Genomic DNA, 24,682 nt, shown 5'->3' with positions numbered 1-24,682 from the left:
ACTGCTTTACATTAAACTCAACTAATCCTCCTGAAAACCATCTAAAATATTGTATTAGTATGCCAATTGTGAAATGAGGAAACTGAGATACAGAGGGATTAAATATATTTGCCAAATTGTACTTTGGAAATGGCCAGGATATAAACCCAAACCATCGAAGTCCAGATCTTACACTCTTAACAAAATTCTAAATACACATTTTCTATTAACAAAGAAATCTTACAAATAGTCACATAAGAAAGATCATTTTCAAAGTCATTATATATATAGCACCTATCATATTAAAAATACCATTGAATGAAAAGTTCACATTTTACTCTCTTTTCTCTATAATCAAACTCAGTCTCTTATGGGCAGCACAGTCTGTTATTTCCAGCACTAATGAATAGAAAAACCCTTACATCTAGCGATTAACTATGTAATAAGAATGGTCATATTACAAACAATTTTAAACCCACAGTGATTTACCATTTGCAAGGTAATTAGTTGTAGGCCCAGATGTTTTTTGTGGCTATCACGATACTTCAATAGAACAAAAGTAATGAAAAAATGCAAGTATGGGGCCCTAATTCTATGGTTACATTCATCTCCTGTGCTGAAAGAAGTGTGCCAGGGGAGGGAGGGAAAGGTTTTTGGTAGCTACAAGAGTAGGAATGGAACTTCCAAATGTACAGAGCCATGAAATCACAAAGATGTTAAAATATCACTAAAAATCATTATAAAACAAGTTTTGAGGCTGTAATAAAATGTGAAAGCAGAAATCACCAGCTCAATGTTTTTTTCAAACTCATGTTAGACTGCTTCAGTTAAAAAAAGAATGAATTAATGACCAATTCCCAATATATAACACTCACGAATATTACTGAGAAATAAAAAATGTGATGAAGTAAAATCTCTTGGAAGCTAAAACAGTTTCAGGAAAGTCTATTAATCATATATTATACTAAGGTCTCAACTACTAGGTATGCTACTGACTCATAAAAGCTAGGGCATTCTAGTCACCTGAAAGCATGAACAGTTTCCAAAGTTTCCTGACTTTACTACTTAAATACTATATAAAACTGCCACACAATGATCAAATTGCTTTACAGTAATACTCAAAGATTATTTCCAATTATTTATACTTCTGGTAGCAAAATAAAAAATCCTAGATACGTTTTAGAAATATATTTTATTATAGTGATGTTTTCAATGTAACACTATCCAATGAAAATACCTAATACAGATGTATTTGTGATTATGCACTTATTTATATTAGAAAATTTAAGATACAAAGTGAATTCATTTTAAACTAAGCCAGGCATGGAGGACTGAGCCTGTGATCTCCGCTACTTGGGAAGCTGAAGCAGGAGGATCACTTGAAGACAAGTTTGAGACAAGCCTGGTCAACACAGAAAGACCCTATATCTTAAAAGAATGTTTTGTTTTTTAATTAGCTGGGCATGGTGGTGCACACCGATAGTCCCAGCTCCTTGGGAGAATGAGGCAGGACAATCTCTTGAATTCAGGAGCTCAAGGCTGCAATCAGCTATGATGATACCCACTATACTCCAGCCTGGGTGAGAGAGACAGATCCCATTTCTACAAAAAATTCTCAAAGTGAAAGAGTGGAGGAAGATTTACCAATAACAGAAAATTAAAAAGAGCAGGAGTCACTATTCTTATCTCAAATAAAACAGACTTTAAACCAATAAAAGTTAAGAAGGACAATGAAAGGCATTACATAATGATAAAAGGTACAATCCTACAAGAAGCTTTAGCTATCCTAAATAAATACACACCCAACTCTGGAGCACCCAGATTTATAAACAACTTCTTCTTGGCCTAAGAAAAGACTTTAGAAAACCATACAAAAATAGTGGGAGATTTTGGAGATTTCAACATTCCACTGACTGTGTTAGACAGATCATTGAGGCAAAAAACTAACAAAGAAACTCTGGAATTAAGCTCAACACTTGAGCAATCAGACCTAATATATGTCTACAGAACACTCCACCTAACAACCACAGAATGTACATTCTTCTCATCTGCACACAGAACATATTCCAAAAACAAACAAACAAACAAAAATACATGCTTGGCCATAAAGCAAGCCTCAATAAATAAAAAACAACTGAAATCATATACCAAGTACACTCTTGGACCACAGTGCAATAAAAATGAAAAGCAATACCAAGAAAATCTCTCCAAATAACACAATACATGGAAATTAAACAAATTACTCCTGAATAACTCCTGGGTGAACATTGAAGTTAAAGTAGAAATGTAAAAATTATTTGAAACTAATGAAAATAGAGACACAACTTACCAAAATCTCTGGAATATAGCCAAAGCAGTGTTAAGAAGAAAGTTAATAGCCTTAAAACACCTTTATCAAGAAGTTAGAGCCCTGTCTGACAGCTCTGAAGAGAGCAGTGGTTCTCCCAGCATGGCATTTGAGCTCTGAGAATAGACAAACTGCCTCCTTAAGTGGGTCCCAGACCCCTGTGTGGCCTAACTGGAAGACACCTCCCAGTAGAGGCCGACAGACACCTCATACAGGTGAGTGCCCCTCTGGGACGAAGCTTCTAGAAGAAGGATCAGGCAGCAATATTTTCTATTCTGCAATATTTGCTGTTCTACAACCTTCACTGGTGATGCCCAGGCAAACAGGATCTGGAGTGGACCTCCAGCAAACTCCAACTGACCTGCAGATGAGGGACCTGACTGTTAGAAGGAAAACTAACAAACAGAAAGGACATCCACAGACAAAACCCTGGGGCAAGGCAGGTCCCTAAAGCCATCATGCAGACAGGATTAGTCTAGGATGAAACTTTCACTGTGCATTAATGGGAGGAAAAACCCCTGGAAAATGAAGGCAAGGTAAATGGCCAGCTGCCTCTGTTTGAAAAGGGCCAGCCTGCAATCTGAGATCAGAATTCTTTGATTACTTCCTTCATATTCAAATGTCCCTTTTTACCAGCCTGGCCAACATGGTGAAACTCTATCTCTACTAAAAATACAAAAATTAGCTGGGCATGGTGCACACACCTGTAATCCCAGCTACTCAGGAGGCTGAGTCATGAGAATTGCTTGAACCCAGGAGGTGGAGAATCAGTGAGCTGCGATCATGCCACTGCACTCCAGCATGGGCAACAGAGTGAGACTCTGTCTCAAAGAATAACATAACATAACATAACATAACATAACATAACATAACATAACATAGCAAAATGTCTTTTTTAAAAGTAAAAAAAAAAAAAGTTAGAAAGGTCTCAAATCAACAATATAACTTTGTACCTAAGAAAACTAGGAGAAAAAGAACAAACCAATCCCAAAGCTACCCATAAAAAAGAAACAACTAAAAATTAAAGAACTTAACAAAATTGAGATGCAAAATTCATACAAAAGATTAATGAAACCAAAAATTGGATCTTTAAAAATAAATAAATAAAATTGATAAACCCCTGGCTAGATTAACAAAGAAACAGAAAGAGTAGATCCAAATAAGCACAATCTGAAATGACAAAAGTTATATTACAATTCATGCCAGAGAAATATAAAAAATCCTCAGAGCCTACTATCAACAACTGTACGCACTCAAATTAGAAAACCTTAGAGGAAAAGGATACATATCTGCAAGCACAAAATCTCCCAAGATCGAATCAGGAGGAGCTTGAAACCCTGAACAGACCAATATCAACTTCTGATTAAATTAGTGATAACGAACGTACCAAACAAAACATACCCTGGACCAGATGGATTCACAGCTGAACTCTAACAGACATACAAGGAACTGATACCAATCCCACTGAAACTATTCCCAAAAATCTAGGAGAATAGACTTCTCCTTAACTCATTCTATGAAGTTGGCATCAACCTGATATGATTCTGTATCTAGAAAATCCTAAAGACTCCATGAAAAGGCTCCTAGAATTGATAATTTTAGTAAACTTTCAGGATACAAAATCAATGTACAAAAATCAGTAGCATTTCTATACACAAAATTCAGGCTGAAAGTTAAATCAAGAACAGAATCCCACCTACAATATCCACAAAGAAAATGAAATACCTAAGAATACAGCTAACCAAGGAGGTGAAAGATCTATATAAGGGGAACTACAAAACATTACTGAAAGAAATCAGATGACACAAATGAAAAAATATTTCATGCTCATGGATTAAAAGAAACAATATCATAAAAATGTCCACACTGACCAAAGCAATTTACAGATTCAATGCAATTCCTATCAAACTACCAATATCATTCTTCACAGAATTAAAAAAAAAAAAAAAACTGTTCTGAAATTAACATGGAACCAAAAAAGAGCCTGAATAGCCAAAGTATAAAGAGCAATGCTGGAGGCGCCACACTACCTGATGTCAAACTATACTATAAAGCCATAGTAACCAAAACAGCTTGTTACTGGTACAAAAGCAGAAACAAAGACCAATAGAACAAAATAGAAAACAGAATAAAAATAAAGCTGCATACCTACAACCATCTGATCTTTGACAAGACCAACAAAAACAGGCAATGGGGAAAAGACTTTCTACTCAATAAATAGTGTTGGTATAAATGTGCACACATGCTCACATGCACACACACACATGAATTAACAATATCTGAAAAATTATGCTTTGGTAACTGGGACTTAATTTTTACTTAATGCCCAGTTCTCAATCAAGTGATTTATTAAATTTCCCTCATTAAAAAACAACATTTTAAAACTTTAATAATTTGTCTCAGAAGAAAATAATAATATTTTATTATATAAATAATAATTATTTCTCATTTTGGCAGTTCATCTAACATACAGTCATAGACTGCATAATGATGTTTCAGTCAGTGATGGACCAGGTATATAATGGTGGTCCATGAGATTATAATATTGTATTTTTACTATACCTTTTCTAGGTTTAGGTATGTGTAGATACACAGATTCTTACCTTGGTTTTACAATTACCTACAATATTCAATACAGTAACATGCTGTACAGGTTTTTAGCCTAGGATCCACAGGATATACATATAGCCTAGCTGTGTGGTTGGTTATACCATCTAGGTTTGTGTAAGCACACTCTATGATGTTTGCATGATGACAAAATCACCTAACAACACATTTCTCAAAAGATATCCTCATCATTAAGTAATGCATGACTGTAATTTAGATAAGTCTCCACCAAAAAGACAGAAGCCATCAGGGAATGGATTCAGTGGGAATCAGATAATATTCAATCACATTTCTGATTTCAGCAATATCCTGGAGAACTCAATCATTATGCTGGCCAATACCACACTTCCTTTCTTAGGAAAACCTACATTCAGTGCTGAGGGGAAAACTGTGAATTGGAAAGCATTACTTTATTGTGTTTCCTCACAATTTGGTGGTCTTAAATTTCTTACTTAATTAGATCTATACACGGAGAGATCTAACTGAAACCTTCAAGCCATCTGTGATGCATTTGCCCCATAACTTGATCCTGAGTTTAACAAGATATATAGAAGAATGGGGACAAATTCCTTTTAAATGCCACTTGTCTGTTTTATCCACGCTTCCTGGTAGGTGAGGAAGGGCATGAATACATTCTCTGATGCATCCTTGCTCCTATTCAGTCCATTCTAATTCCAATTTCCCCCAATTATTTTATTTTCTCCTCTCTCTCAGTACAGGAAATCCTTCCCTTTTCCAAGGTTAGTCCTAAAACACATATCCTATGGTCTCAATTTTTTTTCCTTTGAAAATTATTCACTATTTTCTCTGCATCCATCAAAGCATAATTTGTCATTGTTAATTCATGTGTGTGTGCATGCGTGCATGTGATCATGTGTGCACGTATATACCAACACCATTTATTGAATAGAGAGTCTTTTCCCCATTGCTTGTTTTTGTTGCCTTGTCAAAGATCAGATAGTTGTAGGTATGCAGCTTTATTTCTATTCTGTTTTCTATTTTGTTCCATTGGTCTTGGTTTCTGCTTTTGTACCAGTTCATTCACATATATTTGGTGAATGAATGGATGACTGGATGAATGGCATATTCTTCAGAAGAACTTTTTTATCTTATTTTATTTTATAGACATCAAACCTGCTTAAACACAAAAGTCATGCAAAAGGTCACCACGTACTTCCGACACTTTCTTTAAATGCCTCCTTTATTCTTCATTTAACATTGTTTTGCTGCTACCCAAAACAAGAGCTTATCAACATACATCCATTGTTATTGGCTTTATGAATTTGCTCTCTTCTGCCCATTCCAATAAGCCTTCTCCACATTACCAAGAGAATAGTCTTCAAAAGACTATTTTTATACCAGTCTGTAATACAAAAACTGACAGAGATTCCATAATGTCTAACAAGAGGTAGGAGAAACCCTAACTCTTGCTCTGAAAATCCAAACCAATGCAAATGTCAGGGTAAGGACCTCCTAAAATCCTCTGCTCCATAAAAATGAGAACACTAGCAAAAATTGTCAGAATCCATGCTGGCAGAACTTTGGAAATTAACCAAGGGCTTGCAGGATTCCAAGGAGCATTTATTAAAGAAAAACAGCTGAATCTCCAGGAAATCAGTGTACTTTATTATATTTAAACTTGACCTATTCCCACACAACTCTCCCAGCCTCCAAAGTCACCTTAAAAACTAACAGCCTGCAATCACAGCTAAAACCAGCATCCTGGCAGCCACTGAAGGGAACAGAATGGGGCAGGAAAGCCATCAAAGCCCAATTCACAGAGTTGTCATTGTTTGATCTATCTAGTGGTTTCTTGAAGACTTCGCTCACCACGGTATCTTTATTTGCCCTGACTCAAAGTTTGCCCAGTATATGAAAGGCTTTTCCTTAGAGGCACTTGTCAAAAATATTTATAGGCAATTATGTAACATAACAGCTGCCAGAGGTAGTAGATAACCGCTGGGAAAAACAATAAGCTAACTAAAAGCTTAAAAGGAAAGACTGGGCAATGAGAAGTTTATTGCAAATTTAAAAATTTCTGACATATTCCTAGAACCTAGAAGACGACACACAAGTATAAGGCTGTGCACATGTTCATGAAAAACCTGTAAAAGCCCTACATTCTCACCTCTGGCTGGCTTTGAGGCTGTGTGCAAAGAGGAAGTGAAGGTCAGGCCAAGTTGAAAATTTTCTGGCTGAATGCTAAAGGTATTCTTCAAAATGCACACGGAGCTCCCAAGCAAAAACTGGGAGACTTACTGTTTCCCAGGATTTAAGAAAATCTCTGTCCAATCATTAGCTGACCACTAAGCTAATCAAGCAGAGAAGGCAATGGCCACACATAACAAAGAGTGCATACTTTAAACAGACTTCAGAAAATTCACTAAACAAACAACAATAAAAGCAGTAACAACAACAAACCTAGGAATAGGGGGAATCTGAACTTGAAAGCCATACAGTTTCTTAAAAAAGAAAAACACCAAGCATGGAAAGAAACAAGAAAATATGAGCAATACACAGCAAAAAAGTAATCGATAAATATTGTCCCTGGAGAACATACCAGATGCTAGACTTACTAGATAAAGACTTTGCACAAACTGTTTTAAGTATTTTCAAAGAACTAAGGGAAATCACGTCTATATAAACAATAAAAAGTATAAAAATGATTTATCATCAAATGAATGATATCAAAAAGCTGTTTGTTTAAAAAAAAAAAAAAAAAACAGAAATCTGGAGTTGAGAAGTAAAACAACTACATTGAGAAATTCATTAGAGTGGCTCCACAGCTGATTGAAGCATCCAGAAGAGTAAATCAGTGAACATGAAGATAACTGAAATTATCCAGGCTGAGGAACAAAACAAGGAACAAAAATGAACACAGTCTCAGAGTCCTGTAGGACACCACCAAATATACCAACATAGGCTTGGTGGAAGTCCCAGAAGAAGAAGACTAACAACAGAAAGGAATTAAAGAAATATGGCTGATGAAATAATGGCTGAAGGCTTCCCAAATTTGATTTAAAAACATTAATCTACATATCTAAGAAGCTCAGTAAACTCTAAGTAAAATAAACACAAAGAGATCCACATGTAGACATGTAACAAAACTGCCAAAGCAAAAGATAAAGAGAGAATCATAAAGGAAGGAAGAAGAAAATTATCACATAAAAGTGATATTCTGATTAATACCTGATTTCTCCTCTAGCCTAGGAGGCTAGAAGGCAGCGATGTATTCAAAGTGCTGAAAGACAATAAACTAAGAATACTATATACAACAAAACTGTCATTTCAAAATTAAGAAGAAATTAAGACATTCCTGGATAAACAAAAAGTGAGAGACCATGTGGCTAGCAACTTTCCTTTCCAGAAATACTAAAAGAAGTCTTTCGGGGTGAAATGAAAGAACACTAGAGAGTAATCTGAATCCACAGAAAAAAATGTAAAATGCCAGAAAAAGTCACATGACAGATAAATATAAAAGATGGCATAAATGTACTTTTGTTATAACTACTTTTAGCCTCTCTGATTTAAAAGATGACTACATAGAGCAATAATAATAGATCTGTGCTAAAGAGTAAATACTGTATAAAAATGTAATTTGTACAACAATAACAAAAAGCAGGGGCAGAAATGGAACTATATAGGAGCAAAATTATTGCATGCTATTGAAATTAAGTTGTTATTAATCTGAGCTACACTACTATAGGTTAGGATAGTAAATGTAATCCCCAGGGTAACCAATAATAAAATTAATGAAAAGAATATAATAAAAGAAACAACCACAAAATTAAACTGATACCTTAGAAAATATCTATGTAAAATAAAAGGCAGTAAAAGAGGAACAGAGGATGAAAAGGGACATAGATGCAAAAAAACAAATAGCAAAATGGCAGACATCAATCCTATGCTATCAGTAATTACATTAAATATTACTGTATTAAATACTCCAATTAAAAGGCAGAAGTCATCAGAATGAATTGGAAAAAATGACCCAGCTATATGCTCTTTATAAGTGATGCACTTTAAACTCAAAGCCACAAATACGTTGAAACTAAGAATGAATATATATATAGGCCGGGCGCAGTGGCTCACGCCTGTAATCAATCCCAGCACTTTAGGAGGCTGAGGCGCGTAGATCACAAGGTCAGGAGATCGAGACCATCCTGGCTAACATGGTGAAACCCCGTCTCTACCAAAAATACAAAAAATTAGCCGGGTGTGGTGGCAGGCGCCGGTAGTCCCAGCTACCTGGGAGGCTGAGGCAGGAGAATGGCGTGAACCCAGGAGGCAGGGCTTGCAGTGAGCCAAGATTGTGCCATTGCACTTCAGCCTGGGCAACAGAGAAAAACGGTCTCAAAATAAAATAAAATAAAATAAAATAAAATAATAATCATATATATATATATATATATATATATATATATATATATATATATCAAACAGAAACCAAAAGAAAGCTGAAGTGACTATATTCATTACTATGGTGTGAATGACCTGTTCAAAACTCATATTGAAATTTAATTGCCATTGTAACTAACAGTGTTGTGAGGTAGGACCTTTAAGAGGTGATTACATTATGAAGGCTTTGCCATCATGAATGGAATAATGCTGCTATTAGGGGGGTGGGTTAGTCATCACAGGAGTGGCCTCCTGATAAAAGGATAAGTTTGGTCTAATTTCCCCTCTCTGTCTCACATGCTTGCTTGCCCTGTAACCTTCCATCCTGGAATAACACAGCACAAAAGCCCTTGCCAGATACCAGAGCCAAGTTCTTGCACTTTCAGGCCTCCAAAACTGTGAGTTAAATAAGCCTCTATTGCTTATAAATTACCCAATCTCTGGTATTCAGAAAATGGACTAAGACACTAATATTGGACAAAATAGACATTAGGACAGAAAATGTTGCTAGAGACAAAGAAGGATATTTTATGAAGATAAAGGGCTCAATTTATCAGAAAGATGTAACAATCATAAATCTACAGGTACATAAAAATCCAATCCCAAAACACATGAATTAAAAAATGACCAAATTGAGGAGAATAACAATTTAACAATTATAGTTAGTGACTTTAGTACTCCACGTTCAATACTGAATATAACAACTAAATAAAAGATGAACAAGAAAAAAGAAGAGTTAAAACATACTATAAACTAACTAGACTCAATACACATCTATAGAACACTTCACCCCACAACAACAGACACACATCTTATCAAGTACACATGAAGCAGTCTCCAGAACAGATAATATGGAAGGCCCTAAACCAAGTCTCAATAAACTTAAAGGACTTTAATCATACAAAGTATATTCTCCAACAATAAGAGAATGAGATTAGAAATTAATAACAGAAAAAAACTGCAAAATGTACAAACACGTTGAAATTAAACAGCACACTACTAAATGACCAAAGGATCAAAAAAGAAAGCACAATGTCAATTAGAAAATAATTTGAGATTAATAAAAATAAAATCAGAACACAACAAAACGTATGGGATGTACCTAAAGCAATGCTTGGAAGAGAATTTACAGGCATAAATGCATATATTTAAAAAAAGAAAGATCTCAAATAAAGAACCTAAACTGCCACCTTAAGAAAGTAGAAGAAAAATAGGCAAACTAAACCCAAATCAAGCAGAAGGAAACAAAGAAAAAATATTTGAGTGAGAATAAATAAAATATAGAATAGAAATACAATAGAGAAAATCAACAAAAGTGAAAGTTGGTTCTTTGAAAAGGTAACAAAAGTGACTGGGCATTGTGGCTCATGTCTGTACTCCCAATACTTTGGGAGGCCAAGGTGGGTGGATCACTTGAGATCAGGAGTTTGAGACCAGGTGGCCAACATGGTGAAACTCTGTCTCCACTAAAAATACAAAAATTAGCTGGGCGTGGTGGCAGGCGCCTGTAATCCCAGCTACTCAGGAGGCTGAGGCAGGAGAATCGCTTGAACCCAGAAGGCAGAGGCTGTAGTGAAACAAGATCACACCACTGCACTCCCGCCTGGGCAACAGAGGAAGATTCTGTCAAAAAAAAAAAAAAAAGAGATAACAAAACTGACAAAACTTTGGCTAGACTAAGAAAAAAAGGAAGAATATTTGCATTACTAAAATGACAAATTCAAAAGGGGTCATTGCTACCAACTTTACAGAAATAAAACTAAGTATACAAAGCATAACCATGAACAATTATATGCCAACAAACTGGATAACCTAAAAGTAAACAAATCCCTAGGAAGATACAAACATCCAAAATTGACTCGAAAAGAAATTAAAAATCTGAATATGCCCACAACAATTAAACAGATTGAACTAGTAATTGCAAAACTTACCATGAAGAAAGTCCAGGACCAGATGGTTTCACTCGTAATTCTACCAAATGTTTAAGGAATAATTAACATCAACCCTTCACAAACTTAAAAATATATATGTAAAGAACAAGACTTCCCAAACTATTTTGTGAGGCCAGTATTACCCTGATACTAACACCAGACAAAGACATTATGGCAAAAAAGAACTAAGAAAAAAACTAAGACAAATATTCCTTATGAATATTGACACAAAAACTCTTAACAAAATACTAGCAAACCAAATCCAGTAACATATAAAACAAAATATACACTATACAACCAAATTAGATCTATCCAGGAATGCAACACTTGTTCACCATCCAGAACAAATTAATGCAATGTACCAAATTAATAGAAAAAAAGCAGAGGGAATCACATGATGATCTCAAAAGACACAAAAAAAGCACTTGAAAAAATTCAACATCTTTTTATTATACAAAGTAGGAATAAAGGGGTAATTCTCCAACCTGACAAAGAGTGTCTATAATGGGTATCCACATCATACTTAATGCTAAAAGACCAAAAGTTTTCTCTCTAAGATCACAGGACAAGACAAGGATCTCAGCTCTCACCATTTCTATTCAGCACTTTACTGGAAGTTCTAGGCAGGACAACTAAGCAAGAAAAAAATAAATAAAACGTATCCTTGGGAAAGATAAATTCAACTGTCTCTATCTACAGATGACATGATATTGGATATAGAATATCCTAAAAACTCCACACATAAAAAATAAAAGAGTTCAGCAAGATTACAGGATACAAAACCAATATACAAGATTCAATTGTTATTTCTACACATTAGTAATGAAGAATTCAAAAATAAAATTAAGAAAATAATTGCATTCACAATATTATTAATAAATAAAATGCTTAGGAAGAAATTTAACAAAAGATGTAAAATAATCAAGACTGTGAGGTACTGGCAGAAAGACAATTAGATCAATGAAATAGAGTTGAGTCCAGAAACAAAATCATACATTTATAGTCAATTAATTTTTGACAGTGGAGCCAAGCCAATTTAATGAGGAAAGAATGATTTATTCAGCCAATGGAACCTGGATAATTGGATATCTATGCGCAAATGAAGGAAACTTATATCATATTAAAAATTAACACAAAATGGAATAAAAACCTAAATGTAAAAGCTTAAACTATAAAACTCTTAGATGAAAACACGGGTATAAATCTCTGTGACCTCGTATCAGGCAACAGTTGCTTAGCTGTGACACCAAAAGTATAAGCAACCAAAGAAAAGTTAAATAAATTAATTCAACAAAATTAAGATATTTTGCTTCATATGACACCATCAAGAAAGTAAAAAGACAACCCACACAATGAAAAACAATTGCAAATGATATATCTGATAAGGGATTAGTATTTAGAGTATGGGAAGAACTCTTATAACTCAATTAAAAAAAAAAATTTTTTTTAAACTATTTTAAAAATGGGCAAAAAGCCTGAATAGAAATTTCTCCAAAAATGATACACAAATGACCAACAAGCATGTGAAAAGGTTCTCAACATCATTAGTCTTTAAGGAAATACAAATCAAAACCCGAATGAGACATCACTTCACACCTAATGGGATGGTTAACATAAAAAAGAGAGAAATTGAAACTCTCATACTTGCTGGTGGGCATATAAAATGGTAAACACACTTTAGAAAACAGTTGGAAATTCTTCAAAAAATGAGGCACAGGGTGACAATATGACCGAGCAATTCCACTCCTAGATGTGCAACCACAAGAACAAAAAACGTATGTCTGCACAAAAAACTTGTATGCAAATGCTTAAAGCAGCATTATTTATAATAATCAAAAAGTAAAACCAATGCAAACACCCATCTATTTATAAATGCATAAATGAAAGGTGGCATATCCATACTCTGGAATACTATTTGGCAATTACAAAAAGATTGAAGTATTGCTACATGGTATAACATGGATGAATCCTTAAAACATCATGCTAAGTGAAAGTAGACACAAAAGGCCACATATTGTATGATTCCATTTATACGAAATGCCCAGAATAGGCACACCTATAGAGATAGAAAATAGATTACTGGTTTCCAGGAATTGGAAGGTGGTGGAGAAAGGTGAGATAGAGAGCAAACGCTAATGGGTACAGAGCTTCTTTTGGAGGTGATGAAAATGTTCTGGAATAGACAGTGGTGATGGCTGCACAACTTTTTTTTTGAGACGGAGTTTTGCTCTTGTTGCCCGGGCTGGAGTGCAGTGGTGCAATCTCAGCTCACTGCAACCTCTGCCTCTGCGGTCATACAATTCTCTTGACTCAGCCTCCCAAGTAGTTGGCACTACAGGCCCGCTTACAGGTGCTGGATCCACCACCACGCCCAGCTAATTTTTTTGTATTTTTAGTGTAGACAGGGTTTCACTATGTTGGCCAGGCTGGTCTCAAACTCCTGACCTCAGGTGACCCTCCCGCCTCAGTCTTTCAAAGTGTTGGGATTACAGGAGCGAGCCACCACACCCAGCCACAACTTTTCAAACATATTAAATGTTACGGAAATGTACGCTTTGAAAGGTGATTTTTTTTTCATATGTGAATTATCAATTTAAAAAACAATCAAACCTTCTCTGTACTTCCAGTCATCTCTTTCTCTTCCTTCAACATTTCCGGTCAAGTTAATCTAATATGGGTCTGGGACAAGGCACTTGTATTATTCATGCTTCTGCAACTTTAATCTAAGGTAGTCCCAATCCTCTCTACCTCTTTCCACTCCCTCTCCTCCACTATTTTTTCAAAGTCCCAATGAAGTCCCACTTTTTCCAGAACACTCTCCAACCTTAGCTTACTAGTCTGCCAGAGAACCAACCAACAAGCTCTCTTCGTTTCATTCCTGCTCATTAACACTGTTGAATTTAGTTAAATAAAACGAATGATTCTAACTATAACTGTAATAAAAGCTTTATAATCACAGATTGGAAATATAGATGAAAATGAATTATTTCACATATGTTCTCAAAACTATACTGATCACTTGTAAGACATATCTAAAACACTTCTATTATGCCTTCTTTTGGTTAAACATTATTTGAAGAATGAAAAATGTATTATTTTACTTCCAAATATTTACACAAGTACAGTTATGCAAAAACAGTATTGCACTAAAAGATAGAGCTACACTGAATTACTGGTCCATGACATGGATTACAGGACAATATCATCCTAATTATCCTAACAAAAGGATTACCATACCATACAGTGGCTCCTTCAGAGGAATATGAGTGTATACATGAAGTATATTAATACTACCTAATTGCCAAAATTCATGACTAAAGAAGCTGACAAAAATCTTATTTTCCATCAGCACACAGTACAAAACCTTTATTTCCACAACATGCCTCAGAGCACTTATTCATTTGTTGTAACACTTAAGAATCTTTTCTCTTTTAAACTTATTCCCCACAGAATTCTTTCTGGCATAAAGGAATTGCACCTTCTTTGTTAATTTTGTGAGTCATGGTAACTGAATTAATCCCAGTATGTATGCCCTATGCTTATTGTGCATACTGCATGAGAAATAAACCATTAACAGCGCACACAATGACTTTTTGGAGTTGCATTTTATTTGAAGCTATTCTATGTCTTTCAACCTGTGCCACATTTCAATAATGACTATTTATAATTACAGTCATCCCCTTATTTGCTTGGTATTTCATTTTCCTTGCCCTATGGCACCCTACAGTTGAAGGCAAGGAAAACTCTCTGTTGATTAGTTATTTAAAACCAGCAACAATAACTATGCTGGAGAGAAGACTACTTGGAAAGGATTACATAAGACCTAGCACTCAACAGCCTCAGACAGAGAGCAGCAAATTATAAACCCAAGTACTTCGTTGCATGTAACCAAATTGGCTAGTTGAAATGCTAATTGCCTTTTAGCAAAACTGAAGACAGACAGGGGGACCTTGTGCTTCAGAGAATGAAATGCATTTTTACTCCACTTCTATACCATTGTCTTGCTGAGAATCATTTGGAATCTATTCATAAAGGTAGCTCTTTCCCTAACCTTTAAAATGTGGGAAATTTATTTGGCCCCTACCAGCACCTCAGACGTGCTGATGTGCCAAGATGAGAACAGATGGTTGGATTAAAGCCATGTTAAGCCCCTAATAAAGTGAAGCATGAAAAATCTCTACGCTCAAACGTATAGTTTAAACCAAGAAAATATGCCTAGGGAAGTAAGTTTTGAATAACAAATAGATTTATGAAATTAAAATAACCAGAAAACATAATCTTCAAAACAACTATTTTCAGGGTAATTACATGCAAATGCATACAGAAAGAGTTATCGTTTCTCTCAAAGAAATGCCACAACTTTTCTTTACACTTAATAATTTTGTGAGTATTACTTCAAAACTCATTTATGGACAATGATTCCAGCAGCCAGTGTTTCCCTTTAATATAAAAGAGGGTCCATTCTACGTTTTCAGAATCCTGAATAAATGAATGAGAAATGCCCTATCAGCATCTTGCCCTCGCTTTGGGGTAAAGCCAGACTTACGCCCGACTGCACCAGAAAAGGGCCCCGTGACCACCTGCCCAGCAGCTGGGGGAGGGACTTGGTCTGGTACATTTTTAAGTGTATAGTGTGTCACAGCAGAATCGGAAAACACAGCCTTTGTATTACCACAGTCGCTTGTGCCTCAGCTCCACCCTTCTCCTCCTCTGCCACACCTCACTCAGGGCAACAGAGCTGGGGTGCTGTGGCTTCATGTGTGGCCTAACATCCTGGCATATTGGGGAACCCTCCATGCATGCAAAAGATGCTCCCTGTGTTCCCAATCCTACCTTGTGAAAGGAAAAAATTAGGCATGCAATGTGAGGAAATCAACTTTTCTGTACTATTCCATTCTACATGGAGTAGACTCTAGTTTATTAGTAGTATGTTTACCTTCATTGCTCAACAAATATCTTTACTTACATAAAGTCTGAACTACCCAGGAGTAATGGAATACTAAGACTAAATAGAACTTTACTGTACATGGTTTCAATAAATAATTCAGCTCTCACCCTGATTCGACAGGAATTAAGAGAAGAAAGACCTCTCTGGCTGGATATTCACCAAAACCTTTAGACTGGGGAGGTTCTGGTGATTTTTCATTATTTCTTTACTGTCTAAATTTCCTGCATGACTTTGCATTATCTTTGCACTCAGAAAAAAAGTTATTTCCAGAATGGTGGGGAGGTAAATTGAACAGTGTGTGATACTCAGCTATGTGATTCCTCCCCGCCCCACCAAAATCAGGGAAATACACATCCAAATCTCTCCATGGTAACACACTGCATTTTATAACCAAATTAAACAATTTTCTAAGAAGCTCATTACACTTTGTAAGCATCTGTAAATTGTCTAGTTGCCCTCTACTTGAAGTGAAAAATGGTGATGGCATTGTGCTTCCACTGTGTAGATTTCAGACCTGGTGCATAAAATAACGACTTATCAAAGGCAAATAGGCAACAAGGCAATTTATTCAATAGATTAACCATTATGCTAAACCCTATAGATATAATCACATATATATAGACACTATATAAGAGAAATGTAGAATACAGTCATCGTCTTCAAGGATTTTGCATCCTAACTGGGGCAACCTTGAAATTTTAAATAAAAGTAGGGCAGCAATATAAGAAACGGCACGAGGTGGCATTTGTTTGAGTGACAATAAATCAAACAATTAATGACCAAGTTAACCCATTAGGATACTTCTTACCTAGCAGTATACAAGAATGTATAGGTGACTAAAACATGTGGCCTTAAGTGTGTCTCTTAACTGTTCTAGGTCTCAGTTACCTCAAACATAAAATAAAGAGGTTGGTTTAGTTTGGCTCCAAGTCTCCTTCCAGTGCTTCAAGATTTCATGTTATGTTAACAGCCTAAGAATTTCAGAACAATGAATGATCACACATTTAATCTAAGATAAAAAGTATTTTCTTTGTGGGTCCTCCCAGGACATAGATCTTTCTGCCTCAGTTTCCTCATTTGCAAATCAGGATAAAACAATTTAATTCATGATCCAATATAAAATTACACTAATAAAGGGCTTAAGAGAATTCCTGGCATACAATTCAATAAATGTGACATACTATTATGATTCATCATGGGATATGAACAAAAGAGTTTAGTCACAGCTAATTCCGCTCTCAACACCCTTTTCCCTTGGGTGTAAGCATTTTTGTCTCAAGCATGACTACCTTCAAGTAGAAAGACATCTGACATACTTAATAATAGCATTTGCTTAATACTAGTTTCTGCCCTCTCACATTTTTTCTAGTAGTTATATTACCATAAAACCATTTGTGTTCCAAATATATCTCATATTATCACTTTCTTAGAATACAACTGGCATTCCATAAATATACAGCATAAATATGTAACTTATTAAGATATAATAAATGGAGACTGATACAGCACCTATATATTCAATCGTATCAAGACTCAGTGTTACATAACTTACCTTTGCCCCATTATGGACTCTCATAGTAGTCCAAGATTACTTCAGTTTACGGACAATTTTAGCTTTTAATCATCACATTCAGTATAGTATAAGGTCCTAAGAGCATTCCGAAAAAATATTTGACCCAGCTCTTATAAACTGCAACTCTGGGCAAGGAGCTTAAACTTTTCATTCTTCAGTATCATTATCTATAAATTAGGATATACTACTATTCAATTTATGATGGCACTGTGTTAAATAAGATAATCTATGTAAAGAGTTTCTAAGAATTCACTACCTAGCAGGCATTCATTAACGAATGACTGCTATATTTATTCATCATGGAAATGAGAAAATGGACATAAGATTCAGTCGTACTTCAGCTGTACATTTTTAAAGTGTGTACATCTTGGTTACTTCTTCTAAAAGTAATAATTTGAGAGATATAATATTTTTAGCTGAAATAAACCTTTGCAATCACCTAGTCCAATTACTTTATTTTATAAATGAAGAAACTAATGCCTGGAAGGATGGGTGAATGTCCAAAGTCATTGTGTGTTAATGGCAGAACTAGAACATTATATCTAATCACATATATTTAATATATTTTATCATAACATAGTTCAGAGTGTTTTTGACATCTCCCTGTAACCTACATTTTTCTCAAATTTCATAGGCGGGAATAGTTTCCACTTACTCTATGAAATTAACCCAGAATAAATTATTGGTGCTCATTTGTATCCTGCCTAAGATATCATTTTTTCTCTTACTTATGATCCGTTGGGTTTCTGTTGTTGTTGTTTGATATAATTATTTTGATCAACTACACAAAAAGGGAGAAAAAAAACTTTAGTAATTTAAAGTAATCATAACTTCAGTAAGAATTTCTAATCATGCTGTACTAGTTAAGGTATATTTTTGACTTTCATCCTAATTCTCAGTAATTATGCATCTTTAAAATTTGGTATCAGTTTCTACAGGAGTGTGCAGCATACTAATAAATATATTACACACATTTCAAAGGCTGTGGATTTCATGAAGTGGGAAAAGTTGGTTTAAAACAAGTTACATAAGATAACACACCTTAAAATCAATTTTCCCCTGACGAACACAGCTATAATTTCTTGGTTTTAAGAAAAAATCAATTTTGAGATAGTTTTTAAAATTAAAGTATAAGCTTTTAAATATATATACATATATATGTTATGCTATAGCTCCATGTTAATCCCAAGCTCCCTAAAATCAATATATTTCGCTGAAATTTTTCGACGCAGTGGCTATTTTGGAACACAAACAAGACTCCTTAAGTTTATCTCACCCTTCCCGTTATCAATTATTACCTATGGCGCGCCGTTCTTGGTCGGTTATTTTTCAGCTAGACTTTTTTAAAATTAAAGCTAGGGTTCGGGTTTCAAACAGGCAGAAAAAAGAAGAAAGGAAACTTTTCACTCTGCTCATTCACTTCTCACCTTCTTGAGATCAGGCATCTTTGGAACGGGCGGATAAGGGGTGCAGGAACCTAACGCTCCCTGCAAAGCCGCAGCCTTGGACAGAACCGACGCGGGCAGCTATGCCCCGTTACCCGCAGGCCGCGGCGCCGGCTGCGCGCCCAGCCTCCCTGCGTCCGGCTGTGGCCCGCCCTCCGGGCCGCCCTCGCCGCCCACCTCCAGCAACAGGTGCTGGTGCTGAGGCGCTCCCCTGGGGCACCGCGATGCTCGCAGCACCACTCCTCAGTCATAGCCTACCTGGCCGCAAAAACACCGACATCCGCGCGCTCCCAGCGGTCCCCGCCGGCCCTCCACACACCCTCGCTCTGCCTCTCGCTCCCGTCCCGTCCGTACTCCCTGCTCGGGCTGCTGATTCTTACTCCCACTACGCGATCAGGAGGAGGGCTCCATTCTCCTCCCCTTTCTCCCCGTCCCTTGCCTCCTCCCTCTCCATCCTTCCTCTGCTCCAATAGGACCCCATGGCTCCCCAGGCAGCGCTCACCTGACCAACGGAGCGGGGGTGGCCGCCCAGGGCAGCGCACACTGCTCTGCGCAGCAGGCAGCCAGGTCCGCGCTCCGGCGTCGGGAACACCCTGCCTTGGCCATCCCTAATGGACTCTTCCATCAGCGAGGCGCCTAAGCTGACCTGCCGGGGCTTAGGAGCGCGCGAGTCCTGCCTCTGCCTGCGCGTCCCGCCTCCGCCTGCGCGTCCCAGTCAGAGTGCGCGGTCAGAGCTTTCTAATCGTCTCGTTTGGCTAAACTTTCTAGTTGCCCCTTGGGCACAAGTAACTCACCATGGACAGCGGTGCACACCGCCCTGGGTACTCCACTGTAAGCAATTCCTAGTTTTCTTTCTGGGAAGAAAACCCATTTACTAGTCTTGTTCCGTTCCTAAGAGAATATTTCTTTGCATGTTGACCGAAGCACTCCCTAAGTTTACCCCATAAGAATTTGAGCATAAATTGATGAAATATTAGAAAGGAAGGATCTACCCTCAACTGAATTTATAAAGCAGGGATTGAGGTCAACATCTGAGATGAACTGTCTGTCTCGTCATAAGATAGGATTATTAATTACTAACTCATAAGGCTGTTAGGAGTAGTTGAATGAGACTGTGTGTGAAGTGCAACTCTACAGTATACCTGGCAGGTGGTAAACCCTCAGCAAATGTTGCTTATCTTTCCCAGTGCACAAAGGTAAAGGCCCAATGTCAGACCATACCATCAGCAATGTGCACATCCCTATCTGCACCAGAGATTTTTAAAGCAAATGCAGCATTATTCGAATCACGGAAGTTTCAAACTGGGAGCAAAGAGAAAGATTAGCACTCCCACACCAACTCACCGCTTTTTATAGAAAAAAAAAAAAAAATGGGTTCTCAGCCTCCTCATTTTAAATGCAGCTCACACAAGTACTCTTCCTAACTGGAATAGGAATAACTAGATACTTCGTGTTACATACTGCCGTCCAGGGGCATTAATTTAGCGCTATTATGAGCTGTTGCTGAGCACCTCCTCTGAAAGCTGCAATACTCAACAAACAGCTGGGTATCCAAGGGCAAGTTTGTTCAGACTAAATGATTCTTATACAGAAACCGTGTGGGAATGCAAATGGCACATCAAGGCGCTGCAAAAGGTAGGGAGAATAGCAACCTAGGTGATCTGGGAGATTGAACAGCTTTCCTGTGAGGCAACTACAAAGGTCAGACCTGGGTCTGGAAGCTTTAAATCCACGAGCATTTTAACAGAGTAGACATAGACAGACATCCTTACTAAATCCTGCCGTATATGAACGATAATTTCAAAGCAACTTAAAGTGAAAATTGTGAATCAGTTATCCATGTAGTCACATGTAAAACAGAAAACAGTAACAGAAAAATGTTTTCTTACAGATTATTTAAAACGTCTTACTAAAATGAATATTCAACCCACAGTGTTGTTTTATTAGCATTTGTAAAGGCTTTATTTGTGGTTAAATATTACTTTAGTTGATTAAGACCCTGGCAGAGTCAACGTCTACCAACTAAATATTCCATCTTAATTCTTGTTTCACCAAGTCTCATGATTAAACACATTCCCCACAACTGGACTTACTCAGCTTGCATATTTACTTAGTGTATGACACTACCCTAGGCACTGTGATGAGTAAATGAAAATGTACAACCTCACCCAATCTACCTCAGAGAACTAGGTAATTAACAATTATTACTAAGTGTTTAGGAAGCAGAAGACTCTGGAAGACACTGTGGGAAAAACAGTGATCTCTAAAACCACTCTAAGTTCATTGATTTGCACTCTTTCTGGGGTGAAAGTTAATCAACCAAAAAGCAGAATATGCCATGCAAAAAAACGAGCCACTCAGAGTGCTAGAAATCTCTAGGAAGAAGAGAGCATATGGATTGCTGAAGGCTTCTCCAAAAAGCTTTGCTTTGAAGAATAAAACCACAAGAAACAACATAGGTGGTAATTGTGGTACAAATACTTGACAAAGTAGTGTAGATGCTCTCAAATGCTGAAGTTATTAAACAAATGCTCACTGAACTTAAATCCAAACTTCTTAACATGGAACAAGAGACCTCACATAATTCTATTTCTCTTTTCTTCTCCAACCTCATCTAGTACCACTTTCCCCCTATTTCATTGTATTCCTATCACACTGACACTCCTTTCTTTGGCTGAAACACAGCAAAGTCATTTCTGCCTCCAAGACTTTGCACAAGTTTTTTCCTCTGCCAGGCACACTGCTCCTGGAGAGCTTCATATGGCTGGCTCTTTCTATCATGGACCTCATTTGAGGGGTAGCTTAACTATCTCTTCCTTGGAAGCACCTGCCCTGATAACTTTCACCACCACTCGCAGCCACTACACTCTTCTATTTATTTTCCATAATTTATCCCTAATAAATACCCTGTTTACTTATTAAGATATTTAGGTGTTTTTGTCTCCCCATAAAAATGAAAGCTCCATGGGGGTAGCTTGCATGTGTCTGTCATTTGCTGCTCTATACTCAGTAGCAAGAATAGTCTCTGGGATATAGTAGAAACTCAGTACATGAAGGAAGGAAGGAAAGGAGGAAGGGAGGGAGGGAAGTGGTAAGGCAGGAGGGAGGGAAGTGGTAAGGAAGGAGGGAGGGGGGGATGGAAGGAAGGAAGCAATGAAAGGGAGGGAAGGAAGGAAGGAAGGAAGCAATGAAAGGGAGGGAAGGAAGGAAGGAAGGAAGGAAGGAAGGAAGGAAGAAAGAAAGAACAGACAGACCTGAGAGCCTATCATATTAAAAAGTTTCCCAGGGCTCATTTTTCATTTATTTATATTTCACAATCCAACCTTACAAAACATAAGACTTGATCCCATGTAAAATACAAATATGCCTGAATCAGAGATACTTTAAACCTCACCCATCATTACAACTTAGAGAGCCTTTGTTCTTCAAAGGCTTTGATTAAAAAAGAAAGAAAAAAAAAAGAAAGGAAAAGCATATTACTAGGCACCTGGAGGTGGGAGGTGTCAGGTGCCACTGAGAGATAAGAGTGTTGAAAGGAAAGTTGAAGGTTCTAAAGACAAAGTTAGCCCAATTCCCAATTCTGCCTAAAAGCAACATTGGTAGAATGTAACCTTTTCTTCTACAGGTAATCTTTGTCAAAGTCAACTCAATAGCTCCAAATTTCACACTGTAAAGAGAAATTAGTTTTCTTAAACCCAGTAAGAAAAGTACTAATGTCATACAATTTTCCTTCCTATTCCAATTTAATTAGTCTTGCATACTAAGTAAACCTTATAAATCGTCTGAAAAGAATCTTTTTATTCCCTTGAAAAAGGTATTTCTCATATCCTAGGTTTCACATATCTAAGTTTAGGCATGCATAAAGGAATTTCACCAAAGCAGCAAAATCAAGCTTAGGCAGTATCTACTCCCTCTTACCCCTCAAAAGTAAAAATAGGATAATACTTCAAGAGTACCCGAATCTGCCTCTCAAAGGCTTTTTCTATTTGGGCCCTAGGTCCCAGATGGGAAAAGAAAAAGTTGGGATTGTCAGGAGACACAGACTTGAACTCCTCTTTCTCTCCCCACTCTTAAGTTCAGAACCACCTAGAATCTAAAGATAAAAGAAGGACGCCGGGCGCGGTGGCTCAAGCCTGTAATCCCAGCACTTTGGGAGGCCGAGACGGGCAGATCACGAGGTCAGGAGATCGAGACCATCCTGGCTAACATGGTGAAACCCCGTCTCTACTAAAAAATACAAAAAAACTAGCCGGGCGAGGTGGCGGGCGCCTGTAGTCCCAGCTACTCGGGAGGCTGAGGCAGGAGAATGGCGTGAACCCGGGAGGCGGAGCTTGTAGTGAGCTGAGATCCGGCCACTGCACTCCAGCCTGGGCGACAGAGCAAGACTCCGTCTCAAAAAAAAAAAAAAAAAAAAGATAAAAGAAGGCACCCAGTCACCTCAACAGTCCCCCACCCCCACTGCATTTGCACACTAATATATAGTAACATTCTCAATAAATTTTAGTGTTTGTCATTTTAGAACTCTATAATTGTCTTCATCCATTTTTGCATTGCTTTAAAGGAATACCTGAGGCTGGATAATTAATAATAAAAAAAAGAGGTTTATTTGGCTCACAGTTCTGTAGGTTGTACAAGAAGCATGGTGCCAGAATCTGCTTCTGGTAAGGGCTTCAGCTACTTCCACTCGTGGTGGAAGGTAAAGCAGAGCTGGCAAGTGCAGAACTCATGTGACAAGAGAGGAAGCCAGAGAGAGAACTGGGAAGTACCAGGTTCTATTTAACAACGAGTTGTCTCGGCAACTAATAGAGCAAGAATTCACTCATGGACAGCACCAAGCTATTCATGAAGTATCCACCTCCTGGTGAACCCAAATACCTCCCATTAGGCCCCACCTCCAACACTGGGGATCGGACTTCAACATGAGGTTTGGAGAGGTCAAATGTCCAAACTATAGCAATAATGAAAAAACAAACAGAACTTAAATCCAAGTTATCTCAAAGAGTCAGGCACATAAATAGGCTCTTAACTTTCTTTGAATGAGCGATATGACTGGGCAAAAAAGTGAGGAGGGCCCACTGTCAGAACCTGATTCAGATTTTGTGAGTCAAAGAATTTCCTGTCCCAAAAGGATCAGAGAATCTGTTTAACAACTAAGACTACTTTCAGCCTGAGCATCTGCTCCAGTGTCAGAAAAACATGAGTATTCTTGGGCCTTTTGGAAATAAAAAGCCTCCGCAAGTCTGAGGAAGTTCCTAAACAGTCTTTCACACAGAGCTATGTGTTGGTACTGCCACTTATTTAGACACTCTGCTCCAAACTGATTTTCATTTAATTGATCTCTTACTTAATAATACTTAATAGCCTGCTGCCTCCAAGCTGCCAGACCTTGCTTTTCCTCTTCTTCCAATAGTTTCATAATCCAGCTAGCTGCAATGCATATTTTAAATGAGTACC

At 37.2% G+C, this 24,682-nt stretch overlaps 1 protein-coding gene across 1 annotated transcript in view; it reads right to left on the bottom strand.

Moving 5' to 3' along the window:
- ADGRV1 (adhesion G protein-coupled receptor V1) overlaps positions 1-19,615 on the bottom strand; it is a 594,013-nt gene extending 574,398 nt beyond the window's left edge. The window contains exon 1 of the mRNA XM_015140403.3: positions 19,487-19,615. Coding sequence (XP_014995889.3) covers positions 19,487-19,508 — 22 coding nt within the window. The 5' untranslated portion in view covers positions 19,509-19,615. The remainder of the gene's footprint in view (positions 1-19,486) is intronic.
- Between the last annotated feature and the right edge of the window lie 5,067 nt (positions 19,616-24,682).

Source organism: Macaca mulatta, chromosome 6 (genome assembly GCF_049350105.2).
Source record: "Macaca mulatta isolate MMU2019108-1 chromosome 6, T2T-MMU8v2.0, whole genome shotgun sequence".
NCBI classification, from domain to species: Eukaryota; Metazoa; Chordata; class Mammalia; order Primates; family Cercopithecidae; genus Macaca; species Macaca mulatta.
Note: the sequence above shows the minus strand (reverse complement) of the source record. Positions and strands in the feature narration are given on the sequence as shown.